This window comes from Saccoglossus kowalevskii, chromosome 3 (genome assembly GCF_978046115.1).
Source record: "Saccoglossus kowalevskii chromosome 3, keSacKowa6.1, whole genome shotgun sequence".
Classification (NCBI taxonomy): domain Eukaryota; kingdom Metazoa; phylum Hemichordata; class Enteropneusta; family Harrimaniidae; genus Saccoglossus; species Saccoglossus kowalevskii.
Window position 1 is genome coordinate 29388410 of NC_140643.1, and position 20092 is coordinate 29408501.

The following is a 20092-nucleotide window of genomic DNA, read 5'->3' on the forward strand; positions in this document are numbered from 1 at the left end:
GGTTTCTGTGTTTGATTGGTGTACTTATTTTCTATTACTTCATTATAGTGTTGGCTCTTTGTCTACAATGCCATACCAAACACAAACCTGAAATGAAACAATAGAAAAAGATTTTAACTAGGCTTTATAGCAGGATTTTCGTGAAAATAAGCTTGCAACTGTACAATCGTCTTATGTTGTTTTATATGAACAAGTTACATTACAATAAGTATAAATGCATGTAGTTTTAATAAATATGAATGGATAACAATGGAGATAACTAACCTATTTTGAGACATAAATTAGCTTATAAAGTCTGCAAAATTAGAAACTTGTCATTTTTTCAATTATGAAAGACTCTTCCAACAGTTTCTATTCTAAATACATTTGACATTATCTCAAAATTGTGTGAGACATAATGTGAAAAAATGTACATATCTGGAATAACATAGCACTTTTTGCTTCCATGTGCAAAATATGTACAAATGTAGCTCCTACCATATCTGCATCTTGAAGTATGCGCACATCACAAATCACAATAATTAGAACTGAATAAACTGGTACTTTTAAATTATTATTAAATTATTGATATTTTTTGATTTTATCAAGAAGAAAATATTTTTTTTTTAATTATTTTTCATGAGAACAGTTCACAACATTACCAAATTCAGTCAGTCTGAGTCTGAAACTTAGCAGCATTTTAAAGTTTGAAGTCAACTTGAAAGCAACTCAATTTAGAGTGTGCATACTTATTGCAACTGCAAATGTAATAAAGCTATCCAATTTCAAAACACTTACTTGTCTGTAGTTATATCTATGGCAATCACCTAAAGTGCATAGAGGGGTATAGTTGCACATTGGATACATAGTAAATAATTGAGCCATTCAAAGCTTCCAATCAAGTCATATCAGTTGATGCCATTCTATTGTGTGCTATGAAGCCTATGAACACTGTAACACAATAGTTTGGGGTTGTACCCAACCATTGAAAAACTGTTCTACAGATCAATGGCTCTATATACTGCACTGTGATCTCCGATAACTCAAATCATCTAGCCTAACAATGAGGGAATATTATGGTTGTATATAATGAAAAGGACCAGGGGCAAATATGCCATTATAGTTCATTGTACTAGGTTGCAATGTGTTTTATGCAATATGCTATTTGTTTTGTTGCGTTTTTTTTTGTGCTCAGATTGAGGAAGCAAATGCCTAATTACACGGCTGGGAATTCACAATTTATAAGCTCCTGGAGAAACAATCCAAGCATCCAATGCAAATCTACTACTCTGTCAAATTATTACAATCATAATCATGTATGTTCACATCCATCAAACCATACATACCCTTAACAATTAATTGCACAAAGCTTAATCAACTGGTAAGTATATTTGTAAGCTTTCATGCATGAAAAATAAAACAAATCCAGGTTTTCCACTGATGACAACAAATCTGACAACCCTGGCAGACCACTCACTTTACTCGTGTTTCATCACCATTTATGATGAAGAGGCCGCGGAACAGCAGCATCAAATCTGTGATCGACTCTTTGGGTAGGCACCAACGTTCATTCCAGATTTTCAATACTAGTACATGTTCTTTTCTCTGAGAATTGCTCACAGAACAACAACACCCCCTCTCTTCTCATATTAAATATGAGAGAAAATTCGGGTGAAAGTCGAGGAGTATCTTCGATAAATTTTAAAATTTATGTTTACAAATAAAGGGGCATGGGAAAATATCAATACCACTTTCTGGGCTTTATTTCACGACTGTAACACCGGGCTATGTTCACGATTCGAATCCACGGTTGCCAACCGACCTCCTGCTGTACAGATGTCATGTACAGCTCTGGCAGATACCTATAATTCCCGCAGACATGTAAATGTCACTAAAGTAGACTGAAACTGTCAAATTTAAGAGATTTAGACATATAACCTTGAGTATAAACAGTGTACCTACCTCAACTCGCCCGATGACACAACTGGCCTGCATCAAAAGATCATGTCCAACGACACAAATCAGTGGAGATTACCATTAATTTGGAGATAATCTTTATGTACAGCGATGAGACACAATGTCATCAGTTGTAGTTACCTAAAATTATAATAAAGTCCAATAAAATTGACAGGATGTTGAAAAAAATAACCGAAATCCACTGCCACAGACTGTCCAAACTTTGTATACACTTGTTGCTGGCGAGTAATCCGGGGGTCGCATAAATTATGCAAATATTGACCTATAACCTTTGAAACTTCGTCGCGGTGCAGAAGGGAGGGTTGTTATTATAAATATCAAAAAAATATAAACTAATTAATTGAAACCCTCAAAAGCATTAACTCATAGCATGTATGTATAGTAATGTTTGGATTTTGTGCACGAAGTTTTACAAACTCTTTTCCTAAATTTGCCAATGATTTTCCAAAGGAATGAAGGTATTTGTATAACTCGACATAGGTGGCGCCTTCTCGATTCTTCTTCATTCATTCTAAACCACATTCCATTGACGTTTGAAAATTGGGGTTAGCAGTAAATCCAGCAAGTAAATCTAAGGTTAAACACGTTGACGCCAAAATAACATCTTATTCATTTATTAGAATAGACCTTGGTATCATATTGAGTAGTAGTATTAAAACATGAAATGCAACATATTTGATTTCACCCATATTTACAAATAATAATCCTATCAAGAAGACGAATAAAGTTATACTGTATTAAAACCCATAATGCATTGCATTCGGATGCACGAAAAAATAGAATTGGTCAGTTCGGGAAGAATCAATATTAAAAATATCTAAAGAAACATCTTCGACGCATTGTTAACTTTTATAATGTATTTTGTTATATTGTGTATAGAAGTTTTGCTTTTTTGGTGCGGCAAGCGCATTGAAGCAGATTGAATTCGTTGGCTCGCTGGCTCAGTCTGCGCCTTCCCTACCTTGGTGTATTCTATGCGAAGAAAAAATCATTATTTGGACGGTGCTAAAATAACGCTGCCGAGATAGAAAAAGCGACATAATATTGCCTGGGGCCCGGGTGACTTATAATTGAAACAACTTGTATATTTGCAAAAAGCTAGAGCTCAAAGAAACCAATTGCTTTATGTCATTTGGGTTTCGATTGAGTTAACTCAAAAAGTACCTACACTTATTGCAAAGAAATGACTTGAAAACTTCATGCCTACGTTATACTAGTTTTTTTCGATTTAAATTTGCACTAAAATGCTATGGCAATATTGTCCACTTTGTCAGGGTGGGTAGGTTACGGATAAAGTAGTGTCGATGGGACAGTATAAAAACAACGAGGCCAGACAAACATTTAACATACATCAAGGGCCGTGTTGCCAACAAATTGTCTTATATGGCATAGAAATCTCAGGGAGAAATACTGATGTATTTCACACAACTTTGTTTAATCAACATGTTCCACACAGTTCTCGTGTCGCCGAAATACAGTTACCTCTTATTGTTTAGTTCAATGTACTGCATACTTACATAATCGATGCATTTTTGCAGTTAATTACTAGTACCATGAATTGTTTTGTACGTGAACTTTTGACGAACAGTCCCGCGAACAGTCCTGCAACGATCCCTTTTTAAATCTTCTTTGTTCGTCTCCAGTTTAGAGCAGGCAATTTTGCCTATTCAGCAGTTGTGTGCAATATCGCACTCTAAATTGATCGATCTACCTGCCCTTAGAAGATTATATATATATATATTCTTTATCTAGGTGCATTTTGAATAACTATGACAGCATTGATGGGTGTGTTCAATTATTTTAAGATTTGTTCCAGTTATTTTCAGCTATTGTCGCGTCTGGTGTTCCCAAAGTTCTACTTATAATTAACCGTATATAGATAATGCATTATATGTTTTGCCATCTTTCGAATGTCAATAATTTTGGTGTACTCCTATCATCGAATGTGAACCTAACATCGAATATGGGACTTTTGTATGTTGGATTTTGTCAAACGTACAATGCGTTGCGCAATATCGATATTTTTTAAGTTTTGAGAAGCATTGACCTGCAAAAATATTCGCCCGTCGTATTTCCAATTTCAACTCAAAACGATGATATTAATAGACAATTAACATTCTATATTTCAGTCAAAAAATGTTGTTTTAATTTGATTGTTTGGTATTTGTTGTCTTGTTTGTTTTACATGTAGTTGAAGCCTCCGTTGTCTTTCAGAAGAAATAAATAAATAAATCTAGAAAATATTACACAGTCTCTCTATATTAAATAAAACTGAATGATGTGATAAAACAACGTAGGATGTGTCCAGTCTGCTACACTAAGACGTTATCTGGCAGAGCTGATTTATGAATTCCACTTCCCCCACTATCACCATCACGCGGATGGGCCGATACGTGCTAAATTTGAGTGCGCCCTCTTGTGTTTGAACTTGAAACTACATTGTGCGTTCAAAATTAGGCTGGTTCGCGGACCACTGGTAGTTTATAAAATATGTGTTCAGAACGTAAATCGGAGCAAGATGAAGTTATTACTGTTCAATGTCTATGCTAATTTAGTTAGTTCGAGTTGAATATAGTTCTATAAACTAACACATATTTTGACTCGCCAATCAATCAACTAGCTGCACGTGTGAAAAACTAATTATCATGAGTTATGCGTGTCTTCATCGGCAAATCCACTCATTCAGACGATGCAATGGTTGGCATAAAATCTCATCATGGTGCGCATGCGTGTTACGTCTCTGATATTCGGTGCATTGACCGCCGTTACATGTTCAGACAAAGAACTTAGGAAACACACAATAAATCAGAACTATTTTTTTTTTATTTGTTGGTTCATAGTTTAACACGTTGTCGTAGTTAGAAAGCAGAAAGCCTTCATAGCTTAGGTGGAGACAAACAAACACTTAACACTATTTATGGCTTCGGTGATAAATTGACGAACCGTACCCAGCATTCATAGGGCGAGTTGCTGTTCTTGCAGTCTTGGTAGTGTTTATGTAAGTCTTAACGGATACGATATCATTATTGGTAATTATAATATTATAGTTACGCTGTGGGCATAACTATAAAAGCATGGTAAGTACATATACAGTTGATAGTGATACATGTATATCCATGGGAACCAAGTAAAGTGAAAGCACATACAGTAATCTTATTTAATTGGTTCACAAAATCGCTCACATAGTACATGCAATTAGGACATATATATTTGAGTTTTAAGGTTTAATTTTTAATTATTATCATGTTTATTATGTGTGATTGTCAGATACTCCCTCCTGTTTTATGTGTACGAAACGTATGTCTGTCAAAACCATTTATAAAACACCCCGTGTCTGTATATTAATTATTAACTAGTTGGGGTGAATATTTGTGACGATTTATTTAGATACATGTTTTTACAGTTCTCCACGACTCTTATCCAACTTTTTACCATGGTTTTTAGTTGTATGATTTTAAACACTGAGCATCTCATATACAATGTGTGATCACGAATACGTCACTTTTCCCAGCCGAAAGTGACCCACTTCAGATACAATACATAGGAATTCAATACGATCGCAATACGTACCGGTATACTGACGTTTAACTGCTGACACAATCAACTGTCCTCTAAGGTTACATCAGTAGTAGGTTCATGCATTAGCCAATCATATTGTAATGTTGCTGTTCATTATCGTAACATCTCTGTTGATTGATATTATTATGTAATAGCACACTGATTGATATATGAATATGTTATTGAAGTGGATTATTACAACGTCATGATATCATTCATTAGACCCTGACGCGTCCTCGGGGCCTCATAGTCATGTCTACATATATGGTCACAATTTGTTTTTAAAACTATAAGTGAAAATGATACATTCGCGAAATTGGAGCAATGATAACGAAATGGTGGTGTTTTGCTAGTTTAAAACTCAGAAAATACTCCAACTACTGACTCCAACTACTGTAACAGCTAAATGCATAAAATTAGAAACGCCAGTACCAAGTATCAGTTGAAGTATACGAAACTTGGAACACGTGCACTTCATCGAACGCTTAAACTTCTACATGAGAAGATTATTTATACTGACTTTTCGACAATACTGGGATTGTCTCCATCGGAAAAAAAAATAAAAATAATCTGTAGAATTACAATCTCGATGCAGATCGTTTATCAGCTGTGGTCGCGATGATTTTCGTACTATTTTCATACTATAATATCGATTGAATAAATTTCAAATAATTTTACTGCACCGTACAGCGCAAGATAATATCTTAGTTCGGATTGGTTTCCAAGGTAACCGTTCTTCATTACGTCATCATGACGTTGCCATGTACATTTTCGCCAGACATTATTAAATTACTGAATACTAGTACATGTACATGGAAACAAAACGTCGCCATCTATGCCTAGTGGTTGCTATCACGTGAGAAAACAGTCGTTTCACTTTCATTGACCGTGTCCGTTGCAAGTGACTACGATCCTTTTATATGCAAATACATGTAATAGACTACGGTGATAATGTAGTCGGTATAGTATCCACAACCACCCGGCCATGTTTTCGTCGATAGCTACCTCTCTCTGTATTCACTATATTGTGAAATAATATGATATACAGTGTTAAGTAATTTTCATATTTCGTCGATATATACCCGGGCGTAGATGACTCGGAAACGAACCTCGAGTGGTAAGTACGTTTATTCATTACTGACTCTAAATCATCCATCATGCAACGACACACTGTAACAAAATGAATGTTACATTCTATTTCCGGTTTGTTGGATTAACATTTTATGCGACTCCAGGAACGACTACTAGATTATAGTGTCGCATCATTTGTGTTATTATAATTAAAACACAAAAAACACGTTATTTTAAACATTCACACTGTTGTCTGATTTGACATACGGGCAAATATGTGTCGTGAAACGCAATTACTATCGCCGTTGCTATAGCAACACTTGTAAATAATAACACTGCGTTCTCGTACATTTGTATTCGTGCATATTTGATGAGAATGAAAGGTTTTACACCACCAATCGATATTATCTTTGACATTTCACGAATTGTGGAAGGTCATTTATCACAAGGAGCCGAAACAATCGACACCACCTAATTGTGTCATGTCTTGAAGCAGACAATGCACCTTTCAACAGTTATTTGTTACGAATATTACGTAATGTTATTCACGCTAAAAAAAAAGCCTGATACTAGTTGACAACGCTGGGACACACGAGGACGTGACTGCGACAACGTGTGAATATCACATGGTCGCCATGGCAACACTGGTGTGTATGGGACTTTCGAGTGTAATGGTGCATGGTGATTAGATACCGTAAAACGCGTTGAAATAGCTGCATTACTCGGGGGAAAATGTCATTATATCGTACATATTAGAGTCCGAAATTTTAAATTACGATGGTCTACATTATATAATAGTGACGTGCACGTTTTGTTTTCTAATTGGACCGTTCAATACGCCGAATAATAAAATAAAGAAATTAGAAATGTGATAAGAATAATCGGCCTCTTCCCGGTCACGTTTTCATATTTTTTTTTTGCCGACGTTGCCGCTATTCACAATAGTCAATATTTGTCGTTTTTACTCTATGGAGATCAGGAATACTATTCCGTTTTCCGACTAGTATTTTGCGAAAATAATTATTTTTATATGCATCACTTGATATATGGCAAGCTGTTCTAATGTTTTTTAGAGAAGGAGACGAATCGTCTTCAAATATCATAGTGGATATAGAGGGCGGCGTCTGTAGTGGTTTAGTATTCGAACAAAATGTAAATCGAACACCTGTGGTCGCTGTTACGGGGCACACGTCGTCGAATCAAAATTTTCATTTAGCAAATGTTGCATTTACAAATGTTCGTTCCCATTGCATCAATATCATTTCAAGAATAATACGAGTGAATTTAACTACAAGAAGTGGTGTTTACTTGCGCATTTTCTCACAGTCCAAAAACTTGACAGTTTATCCAAGAGCTACAAGAGCAAAGCCTCCAATTACCCTATACTAGTATATTGTAAAATGTTTGCTAGCTTGTTATTTTAGCTAATCCATAATTTTGCTAATTTAAGATGTCGATAATTTAAATTATATTCAAAGTCACAGTGAGATTGTTATCTAAATCAAATTCGCTAAATAGCATGTATAGATAACAAGTTGTGCATGGCAAATAATGATAAGGGGCGTAATATGATGGCGGCGCCTGGATAATCCGCACAATAGCACTGACATGACACGTAGATAAGACAATTTTTCAGTTGAGTGTGATAGGTATTTTTGATGGTTAAAAACCTTTCACTTAGGTAACCGGGATTCGGTCGTTTCCACGCTAGGCTAACAAAAGACACACACGAGCTTCGTTCATGTTCCCAAAACGATTCTCTCCCAAGTCCCTGGTTTTCACCCGAGACAGCATTAAATCCATCTTTATTTCTTGTCACCCCTTAACCAATTACAATCAGTATAAGAGACTCCAAGGCCTTGCCTTCCAACAAACAACCAATCACATGAAAGTTTTACACATCATAATCAATTAATTACTCGTCAAGCTGTCTAGAGAAAACATTTCTATATATTGTCAACGCTAACTAATATTGATGGGGTAATAATCTCGCACTAACATTCCACCAAGATACTACCTTAGTTTAAAATCGCAAACAACATTGGTTTAGAATTACAGCTACTGTCTTGTATCTTAAAAACTGCAGAGTCATAAGATGTTTTTGGTTGATTTCGACCAGCTCGCCATCTGGTCTTGTCATTAACCTTTATCAGTATATGTCATGGCAACCACTGTCAAACTGACTGAAATATAAATCATGATATGAGCATAAATTTCTGACTTTTATGTACGTGTTGACAATATGAGTCTTTGTAGTTAGCGCGTCTGTCCGTTCCACTGATATCTCAAGAAAAATATGTTGGTTTTTGGTGAAATGTGATGCATAAATGCTCTGGGCTAATGCGCAGATTTGATAAGGTTTTGGTCGAAATCCATGATAATTAGCTAATTTTTAGCTTTTTCATGACTGTTCCACTGATATCTAATGAACAACTCATTGGATTTTGATGAAACTTGGTACATATATAGATGATGTAACAGTGGAGTAATGCACAGATTTCCTCAGTTAATTACCTAATTTGCATAATGATTAGTCAATTTTCGGCTTTTACACTGACATCTCAAGTATTAATTATTATAAATTTTAATAATGTAGATCACATTGTTTTCACATCTCAAATAGCAGACACATATTAGTTGCCAAGCCTATTGTTTGAAATTCTGAATTATTGTTTATGTCTCAAATACTCTCAGTCTTTTTAGGCTTTCAATCACGCAATAATAGTTTGCAATTCAGAGTCATTTAAAATGTCATAATAATATACATTTATTTGAACAAATCAGCATATTTTAGTTTAGCAACGTATACAAGTCTAAGTAACAATCTGAACAATGAGCCATATTTCGAGTGCCGATTTAGAAATAAGTTATGGTCACGCTGACGTAACGTGTTTACGTCTTTAGTCTTGGTGCAAAGGGACTCACAAACCGACGTAAACCAAGTAATTGTTCCTGCAAATGCGCTGCAACTATTATCTTCAAATCAAATATAAACATTAGTCATATAACAACCTATAAATCTACCAAAATCCAGGTTATTAGTATTTCTTCCTAGTTATGTCATGCGCAGGTTATTTGTCGAAAATTAAAAAAACACGACTCAACATGGACGTATTAACACTGACAGTGTTAGTACGTCAATTGACTCAATAAAGTTGGTATAAACGCAGTATCGTTGTGGTTAAATGTTCACTCTACATTTCACATTGTGTTTCAGGGGATGAGGCGTGAGAGTTAAAAGGCTTTGCATCATGGGAAATTGCCATGCTCGGATTAATAAATTGTACAACTCACTGGGTAACGACGAAGATCCAGACAGTGACTGGAAAAAACAAACCGAGGCTGCCAAACACAACGAAGTCTACAAATTAGTTAATTTTACTAATGGTGGTAAATTAATTGAAGAGTATAACACACGTGGCAAAAATGGTTTCAAAGATTTTATTAAAAACTTGCTACCGTTATACGTGACAGGAGACGGAGATGGGATAATCACTGATAAAAAAGAGTTTGCACAATTTCTACATGACCCCACAGGAGAGAATAAACTGGTAAGTTCGGAGTAAAACAGATAACGTACATTTCTCGGTGTAAATAAACACTGTATAGTAGGGTAACGCACTCTTTTCCCTAAAATGATATCGTAGTTACGACGATGATAGTTTATATATGTTTGCACGTGGTACCAGTATACCATAGAGTTCAACATAGCAGTTAGTGTAGTTCAAGATTCCAGCCACACACACAATGTTCGTCACGAAAAATGTTTCATCGTAACTCATATTTCACAATATTAGTGTGGACGCGACTCGGGCAATGGTGGCATAATTGATACTATGTCACCTTCTTTTAGTCATTGTTTCTTTTAGGGCTTTATGTTTTCTTAAAATTCGTTACAGACTGAATAATGTCAAATTTGACACGTTAGTTGATAGATAGATATCTATCTGTTTGTCACATGAGGAAACTTTTTGCGTTAGTTTTCACCGAAAAATAGACAAAGTAGATGCACAACAATAAAATAACAATGGTGGCCACTGTATAGGTGGATAATCAGTGTCAGTGTTTACAGAATTCAGGAATTTTTGTGTAATGTTTACATAGTAACCCGTCTAATAATTTGGTGAAATGTAGCGTTTCTATTACATTCAGGTATAGTGACAGGACAACTAAAAAACAAGAGTGAATTGTAGTGGATCAAAAACAAACTCTATTTAATCTTACACAGATATTCATTATGAGAATTACAGATACAACTTGAAAAATATGTGACAAACAATATAGTCAATAGCATACATGAAAAGGATTTTAATACATTCCTTTACACTTCCATTGTTAAGTGGCAGGTCACCTGATTATAGTGATCCCACAACCGTGGTTAAGTTTTGATAATACTGTAAAAGGATTGATTATTCACTGGGTTTAGTTTATTTAGCTAACAGGAAAATGTGCTAAATTAAAATCCAGTGAATATGTAAAATTTAGCGTAGAACACATTATTTAATGATAAAACCCACTGAATATGCCTGAAATTGTAAATCAGCCAAATTTAAACCCAGTGAAAATTACTCATTTTACAGTATGTCTTAAAATTTGTTTTATTATTAGACGGAAAAGCAGTTGTTGGAATTGTTTGAAACTGAAGTTGATTCATACATTGAAAACGAATTTGACGATCGTGGCCACGAAACCTGTTGGTCATTGTTTAAAAGAGGCGGAGTTGGAGAAACTGCCTTACATCTTTGTTACTTAAATAATACCCATGTACATAAAGACATTGCCACGTGTATGTTAGAACTCTGCCCGAAATTGGTCCTGGATATATACGAAGGCAAGGAATATTATGGTATGTAGAAATCTTAACTTTGACCTAAAACGTTTTATCTGTGTATTGTGTTCAGAGACATAGAGGGCGCCCACGTGTGCTGGGAGCATATTCTATAAATACTCTTGGAATAGCTAGTAATTTACAAACTTACGCTCAACTGTTTCCCTGTGGATTTTCAAAACTTTCTTGTAAAAATAGGTTGTATTTCCATTTATAGGAATCTCAACTGTAATGGTGGAAGTATAGTGAACACATGATTTAGCGAACAACAAATTACAAAATTAAACAAAGTAAAATTATATATATATACTAAATGTCAAAATTATGAGTGAACTTATTTTTAATATTGTATGTTTCTTGGAGTTCTTTTTCAGTAGAAAACGTAAGGGTAATTGTAGTTTTTGGCAATGATAAAAGTACTAATAAGTGACGATACATATTGGTAATAATTTATCGAATGTCATGTATACGTGACACTCAGTCCCCACCCACATCAGCATCACCGCCTACTCACAATAATACAAAACATTCATAATTGTATTCAGGTGAAAGTTGTCTACATATTGCAATAGTTAACAACGACCTACAAGCTGTTAAACAGTTAGTAGGGAAGTACAACGCCAGACTAGACCAGAAAGCTTCTGGAAGATTCTTCCTTCCTGAGGATCAACAGAAAGAAATCCGCGACTCATCGGATGACTACTTTGGTTATGCGTATTACGGAGAATACCCATTAAGCTTTGCGGCATGTATGGGAAATGAAGATATATACGATTACTTAATTGAGATGAGTTTAAAACGTCCACATCTAGGACAAGTTGATCCAAATGCCCAGGATAGATTTGGGAACACTATATTACATATGTTGGTTATCCATGATAAACCAGTAAGTTATTATTCCATGTATATTGCTAATATTTGGACGCTATAAAAACAACGTAAGACATTGGATCAACCTCCAGACACATGGGACAAACAATTGATGGTTATTGAAAATAGAACGTCTTCAATATGAAATATAAGTTTGTACTACAATGTTGTCTAGCTTCCTGTTTGCACATGCGATATCTTCTATACCCAGTGAGGTTGCATAGGTTTTTTCTTCGTTCGCATCCTTTGTTCAGTGCTTGTAATATAAGCTAACCCATTACGTAATATACGTGTCATGCACTGAATTTACCTCTTGTTAGGAATAAATTTATAAAAAAAATGTTTATATGTTTTCAGACAATGTATGCACATGTATTAAAACATGACGTCATGCCAGCCGATCCGGAGAAAAGGAACAAAGGCGAGCTTACGCCATTAGCTTTGGCCTGCAAACTTGGGCGGAATAAGATGTTTAATTTTTTAATGGAAATCGGAAGCACTGTGTTCTGGTCCTATGGTAACGTACAATGCAATGCGTATTCATTACAAGCGGTAGATTCTATTGGACGAAATGGAAATACGGGTAAGTGCAATTATGTTCATTATCACATGACGAAATATATCAAAACTCCTATGTAATGTAACATTACATTATCACGTGACAAAAGAATGCGTTTAGCGTACGTGAGGCATTTACGTATACTAAATACTAGCGCACTAGTCGGATTGAAAGCTGGTGTCCAACGCCAGTGTTGACAGAGGCGCGTGCGATAACTGCGACCGGAACCTCAAGGTACATTCACCTGTCCCTTATTTCATTTCATTTCGGACACTGTAAGAAGATGCATGTGATATGTAATCCGGATCGGTTTAATGGTAATCAATCTGGTAGCATGATGTCGATAAAATCATGCAATAATTGTTTGTAGATTGTGGACTAGAAATATGATTTTTCAAAAATCGTTCCTGTTAAGTTTGTTCGACTGGTAAATATTATTTATTTTTCTTTTAGATTGGTATTCTGCCTTAATGTTGATAGTTGATGGAAACAGTGATAACCACCTAACAATGCTATCTACCGGTGTCATTTATAAACTTCTTGAAGCCAAATGGAAGACTTTTGCAAGAGTGAGTTAATTAATAAATAATTTGGGGTTTTGGGGTTTTGGATCATATGACACTCAAACAAAAAGAAATGCAAGAACTTTGAATGAGATCATTAACAATTATTCTAGTTTTTATAAATTGTTTTCATTGGAATCCTTAAACATTTTGAAAACTATCAGTGATCGGCGCATGTAAAACACTTTTCTCAAAATACACATAATAATCATAGATTGACACGTTTGATGTGGCGTATGTATAATCAATGCGATTATTTTTTTATTATTTCAGCGCTATTTGTTTATCCATTTAATAGTAGCCTTGATTCACCTGTTGCTGTTATCTATATGTGTATATACCAGACCTGCTGGTAATTTAGTTGGAGACACCGATCCCACAAGTATAGTAAGTAGTAGGTCTTGATAACATACTCAAGACATATAGAATTATGCGCCTTGTAACGTCCTCGTTTATGATAACGATACCGATAATAATTAAATACATATTTTTTTACCTTGTTACGCATATTATATTTTAACTTTTTCACCACCTCTTCATTACAAATTCACAAAATAGTCCTGTTTATAGCCTGCATTTTCCTTCGGGAGATTTAGACAAATATAGCAACTAAAAACTGTTTGTCTCTTGGCTCCAAAATAAGGCTTCGTTTCCAGAAACATTGAAGAATAAAAAACAAAAGGTGCAGACAAATTTGGGTGATAAAGTCTGGTGCTGAAAAGGTTGAGAAATTGCATTTTATTGCAAACAATGCGACCACAATAGAGAGTCGCGTCACTTAAAAGATAATTGAAAAAAATGACATCTCTGTAATTACAGTAACAGTGATTATACTTTATTTCAGTTACGATATTGCTGTGAGATTCTTGTTTGTTTTATTGCCATATCAAATTTTATATTCGAAATCAAAGAAATCAAAGTTATCGGTGTCCGCAGATTTCTCTCAAATTTGGTGAGTAAGAGTATTTGTGCAAAGCAAAATTTCTATTGTCTGTGCTCGGAGAAATTACGTTAATCCCAAAGCAATGTCAAAGTTAAGTAAGATGATGTTTTTTTGACATATACGTATAATTTAGCCATATAGCATTGTCACCATTTCATATCAAATTTATTTTACTATTAGTCAACGCAAGATGTACACGTTTCTGTTTTCTGTAAATATTTGGAAAAACTCTCAAGTTCTATGTTTAGATTCCGTATACCACAAAGATAACTATATCTTAGATACATTGATAGAAACACTATAGGAAAACATGCGCTAAACCAGACAATCCATTTGTAAAAAGAAAACACGCCCGCTTCTCCAACTTGAGTACAGTAACCCATATTAAGTATATATTTTCGTCAACATGGAATGTCTTTCTTTTATAAACTTACTATACAAAAAAAGTCGCACATATATATAATAGCCATTGATAATATTTTCCCATTTTATCCAGTGATGTTTAGCAATTTATGGCTATCATGATTTTCCAAAGGAAAAAATGATCTTTTTAGTTGGAAACCTGTCAACTAGGTGTCATTTTAGCAGATTTGGTGTTGTAATGATATGTTTTATACTTCAATGTTGGTGTACCACATTTCCTCTTGTGTGCTGCCAGACGTGTTCCATAAATACAAATGTTTGTTATTTGTTCCTATTAATTTGGCATAAAATGCAATAACAGTTTGTACTTCTTTTTCTATGAATTCTCAAATGTGTTATGTCTTTTATAGTCTGGTGTGCCGGCTAAAACTACCCATTTATTATCCTGTATACTCATCCTTTGCTGCATACCGCTGCGAATTGCTGGAGCTCGTTACGCCGAAGATATATTGTTTATCACCGCTGTAGCTACAGCATGGCCACATTTGTTATTTTTCTTCAGGTAAAGTCCCAAAATTTTAGTTTCTTACATGTATTTGTAACAAAATATGGCAATTTTAGTGGATCAACTGTTACAACAACTCATATTTGTGCCTATATCTATGTATGTATCCCAACATGGCGACATGTTCCACTGGTAATTTATTCTGTCTTTTCTTCTTTTCTCTCAGGGGTTTGAGATCGACAAACTTGGGGCCGTTTATCACTATGATTTATAAAATGATTACAAATGATTTACTGAGATTTGGAATTATTTACTGCATCTTTCTACTCACGTTTTCTCCGTGTAAGTATTGTTATTAGTCTTTACCTGTTAATGCATATATGCATTATATATTATTTTGTTATTTCCTCTTCAGCGTTGTTCTGTCGTCATAATGGCAACCAACTTAAATGAACAATGGTCGACCCAACCCTTTTCTAGTCAGCCAACATGCGGAAAGGGGATAGCCTTTTCAGACATTTTTACCAGAAATGTAAATCACTTCTCAGATTATGGTTCTTTGTTGACGTTATGAGTAATGAATTATATGAGCCACTTTTCTGCTAAAAAGCTATTTTTATTGCTTGTTTCAAATGATGTTTGAACTTTATATTTATCATTTTACTAATGAATGCTGAAATTTTATACTTAGTTCTAGACAAGTTAGCCCCCCAAAAGAGACCTTATCTGGCGGCACGTTTTTGCAAAACCTTTCAATTGAATATATTATATCATTATCCAGATATATTGAAAAAAGAAATAGGTATTCTATTTTTGCATGATATTTATTTCCAGCACTGTATTACCTGTATAAAGATGTTGATGCAGACACTTCCGAATCGAACGTAAGAGCATTTGACACTCCATATGGTACCGTAATGTCGTTATTCCATATGTCATTTGGAGAATACCCGGTAAGTTGATTGTAACATACTTCTGATGACAATAATAGTAAATATAAAATACTTAATTTCAGCTGAAAAGACATTTTGGCTGTTTTGTATGAAATTTAGATCTAAAATATAGAAAAAATTGTATTTTCACTATATTTTATTTTTCACTGATTCATTATCTCTTCAACAAAAATAAAGAGTGAAAAGCACTTTACATTAATAACTTTAGCTATGTTGATCAGTATGCAATGCTGTGTTTTTACCTTTCCATTGAAGGCACTACTACAATTTTATATATTTAAAAATGTAATGTAGTACATTTACAGTCAGAATATTTTTTTTTCAAATATCCGTTTGAAGCCGGACTTGCATATAGCACTTATTAACTATTTGGGACACTGTTTAACTTTATTTTGTTTTTATGTGTGATTAATTACTATTGTAGGTAGTCGGTATATGTGTACATTTCACACACTCCGATTCTATTAGAACAATTACTTTTTATACATTATTATACATACCTTGTAAATTTAGAGAACCCGACAAATTAACATGTCAGCTAAATACCATCAAATTAAAGTACAAATATTATGTATTTTATAGAAAGACGAAATATCACAATCTCGGATCCCAGTACTGAGTGTGATTATATTTGTCATCTACTGTGTGTTGACGCCTACTCTACTGCTAAGTATGTTAATTGCTATGATGTCCAATACGTTCCAATCAATTAAAGAAAATTCGAAACGAGAATGGTTGAAACAAGTAAGTATACTGAGTTTATATTTCTATTATGCTCATTCTCACCAATGATTAGACCAAGACTATTTGTATCAACCAGAATGATGCGAATCCGGGAGTAAAATGTGATATACGCCAGGAATAATAATTAATAATCAATCCTGTCATAAATATATTTTTTTTCAAAATCCTTCTCATTAACATAATTATAGAAGTAATATAAATGACGCGATTATTTCGATGCCTAAGAAGTGGCTGTCCATAATAAAAGGCATATCTGTTCGTCAGAATAAATTAAATTAACAATAGTATATCTGTACATTTTTTCTATATAGTGGGCAATGATCATCTTAGTTTTGGAGCGTTCTCTAAGCAAAGCAAATTTAATAAGTTTACAGAAAAAATATGCCAATGCGATAGCAAAAAAGAAGTATGTTTCCAGAAAATTTGGTACTGCTTCTAAGGATAACACAGTTCCGTAAGTATAGTTATTCTTGTTTGGGGAAATCGTTTCTCGTGTTTTATTTTTGTTTTTAATATTTTTATAATGCAATAGATAAATTAAATTATCTAGTCATTAGTGTAGAACTCATGATGTTTTTAATTGCATGTTTAGTAACTATAGTAATATACAGGTATATTATGGTTGTCAGTTGCATTCAATTGTTCTACATTTCAATTCAATCTTAGAGCCTATTGGTTCATAAAAAAATTAGGCTCGTCTTGTGATTTTTTGTGGTGTATAATGTTACTTGTTGTGTGTCCACTAAATTGAATGTCGATTTAATTAATTATTTACGTACGCCACGCTAAATTATTCAGGTATTACAACGTTCTGTGGTCTTGTTTTCCAGAGTCAATGAAAATGGTTGTAAGAAGCAACTGCAAGAGGAGACGTGTTTGGGACTTATTCTTGTGAAAAATAGAACTACAACTAGAGCAGAGGCAAGGAGGCAAGCCAAAGCTAACTGGAAGGTAATGTGTTCCCAATTTTGCTTACATAGTTATTATAATGTAGTTTTAATTATGCTGGATGAACCCCGGATAGATGAAGATGTCAAGTCACTGGTCAGGTTTCTATAAATCCTAACATTGTCATATAACTTTTGTTATCACCGTTGGTGGCGTGCTTAAAGCATCCCCAATCAAGAGGAATCAGTACACACTGATTAAGCGCGCTCAGACTGTTTTCCGTATGTTTAAACATGCCTTTGTATTGGCAAACATTTGAAACATAGTTTTTAGAAAGGTATATTTATAGTTATGATACATTGAGTGAACATGCATATAACGACTTTTCATTTTCGAAATCCTAGACAATGGATGATTGTGACGAAACATTTTTTTTTAGAATGAAAATGGACCACATCCTTTTCTTTTATTTCATATGTTGCTCCATGCTAATGCATATTAGATAATAACAAACGTATTCACGTGTAAAAGGCCCATGCCATGAGCAGGCTGAACCAGTCGTGCGCATCCAAGTTTAAATTAATGATGTAAACGCGTTGTTGTTCTTATTAAATATACAAATATGTCTCCAGTAATAAAACAAGTTGTCATGCTTATGGCAATGTTCTCACTCTGTCTGGTTGTCTCCGTCAATAAAAAAATACTTTTTGTTTTTTAAACAAAGATTTACTATACTTAGCATTGCTTACACTCCTATATGTAATTTTGACGTCAGAGAAACTTTTCATCACTAGAGGGCGCGACTAATTAGAAAGTGAACTTTTAGGTTTATTTGTCCATCTTTGAAGCATATTACTGACATTGATAATGACACATACTATATATTATTTTATGTTTTATGTTATAAATGTGAACATAACTTCGTTAATACTAATGTGTTTTTATTATAGTTTGTTGGTAGGAATACAAGAAAACAATTAATACAACAGAAACAGAGTGGTCCTAAGAGCACGGATAGCAGTGCAACAACGTCTTCGAGTATATATGATGTTTTTACCACAATGAAAACCAAGAACATGTTTCCAACAGAGACATGAAATAACCAAATCTTGCCTCGTAAATGTTCAAAAATTATCATACCGACATTTGAAGTCTGAAAACATGGAGTTTTACGATTTTGTGTTAACGAATGTTGTTCTAGAGCCAGATCTTGCCTTGACTGATCACCTATCACACATAAAACGTTTTACACATTTATGCAAATGCATTTGTATCACGGCTCTAATCAAGCCCGTTAAAATGGCCGTAACGAAGGACATATTTAGTAAAATATGTCTACTATTCTGAAAATCGGATCTCTGTCAATCATGGTCAGATGTAATTCAATCTAAGTACAGACATCCACATCATGTGTGCTTGGACGTTATTATTCTGTTTTAATAACCGGGTTCAATCCTGTTTGACGACAAAGCTTCACAAATACAGGACAATGAAATTTACAATTTTTTTTAAATATCACTTTTCATTCTCTGAATGTTCGATTTTTCAACTGTATATGCAGTCTACCATCGTGACACTTCAGCAGAGGATTATAAGTCATCATTTCCAACTACAATTGGGAAAATTAATTCATATATAACTTCTAAAGTAAGGATTTAAAATTGGTAAAGGTGAAAGAATATGGTAGTATACTGGTTTCAATAATGGTTGCCATGATTGCAATAAAACTGAAAATATTCTTTTTTTTACATTTTCTACCAACTATGTAATTTTCGTAATGGCTGCGTTGTCATGTTTTACCCATAATTCTTAGTTGGAAAAACAAAATAATGGACAACGTATTCTAATTCAGTAAATGAATCTGTATAGAACGAAAAGTGATTTATTTGAATAACTGTAAATTGCATTCCCTTGCAATTGTGGAGCTCTTTCACCTGGGAGTATCATGCCGTTAGCCTTTAACGAATACTGTTTCTGAGACGTATCTCTGTCATGCCTTGTCTGATTGCAATCAAACTTTATATATTCATTTAAGTTACCGTCCAACTTCAATTTATACAATTATTGTGTAAATTTATACTAATTCGATTTAATTCAATTTTTAATGGATTCCGAAATTGCTACATATTTGTATGGCTAAAGAGTACATGTACATATAAAGTTGCAGTAGTGTTTTATTGATTAAAAAAATACAAAATACGTGTTTTACTGAGTTTTATTTTTCTCTGTCTGAACACTGAACCTTCACTTGCGTCTAAAATGGCGGTGCTCTCTCAGCCATGCGTTAATTA

At 34.1% G+C, this 20092-nt stretch overlaps 1 protein-coding gene and 1 long non-coding RNA gene across 2 annotated transcripts; one reads left to right on the top strand and one right to left on the bottom strand.

Moving 5' to 3' along the window:
* Positions 1–24: 24 nt before the first annotated feature.
* On the bottom strand, positions 25–2192 carry LOC146747727 (uncharacterized). The gene is made up of 2 exons (XR_014928978.1): positions 1942–2192; positions 25–87 (listed from the first exon to the last, which is right to left on the bottom strand). It is a non-coding gene; the product is annotated as an uncharacterized LOC146747727 (long non-coding RNA).
* A 4312-nt stretch (positions 2193–6504) lies between these two features.
* LOC102809825 (transient receptor potential cation channel subfamily V member 5-like) lies at positions 6505–20000 on the top strand. Its single transcript, XM_006825453.3, has 15 exons — positions 6505–6631; positions 9803–10136; positions 11194–11431; positions 11959–12299; positions 12641–12866; positions 13296–13411; positions 13679–13792; positions 14250–14357; positions 15122–15273; positions 15443–15558; positions 16051–16169; positions 16752–16913; positions 17225–17367; positions 17744–17864; positions 18752–20000. The coding sequence occupies exons 2-15, from the start codon at positions 9837–9839 to the stop codon at positions 18896–18898; spliced, it is 2403 nt and encodes an 800-aa protein (XP_006825516.1). The 5' UTR covers positions 6505–6631; positions 9803–9836; the 3' UTR covers positions 18899–20000.
* The last annotated feature ends 92 nt before the right edge of the window (positions 20001–20092 follow it).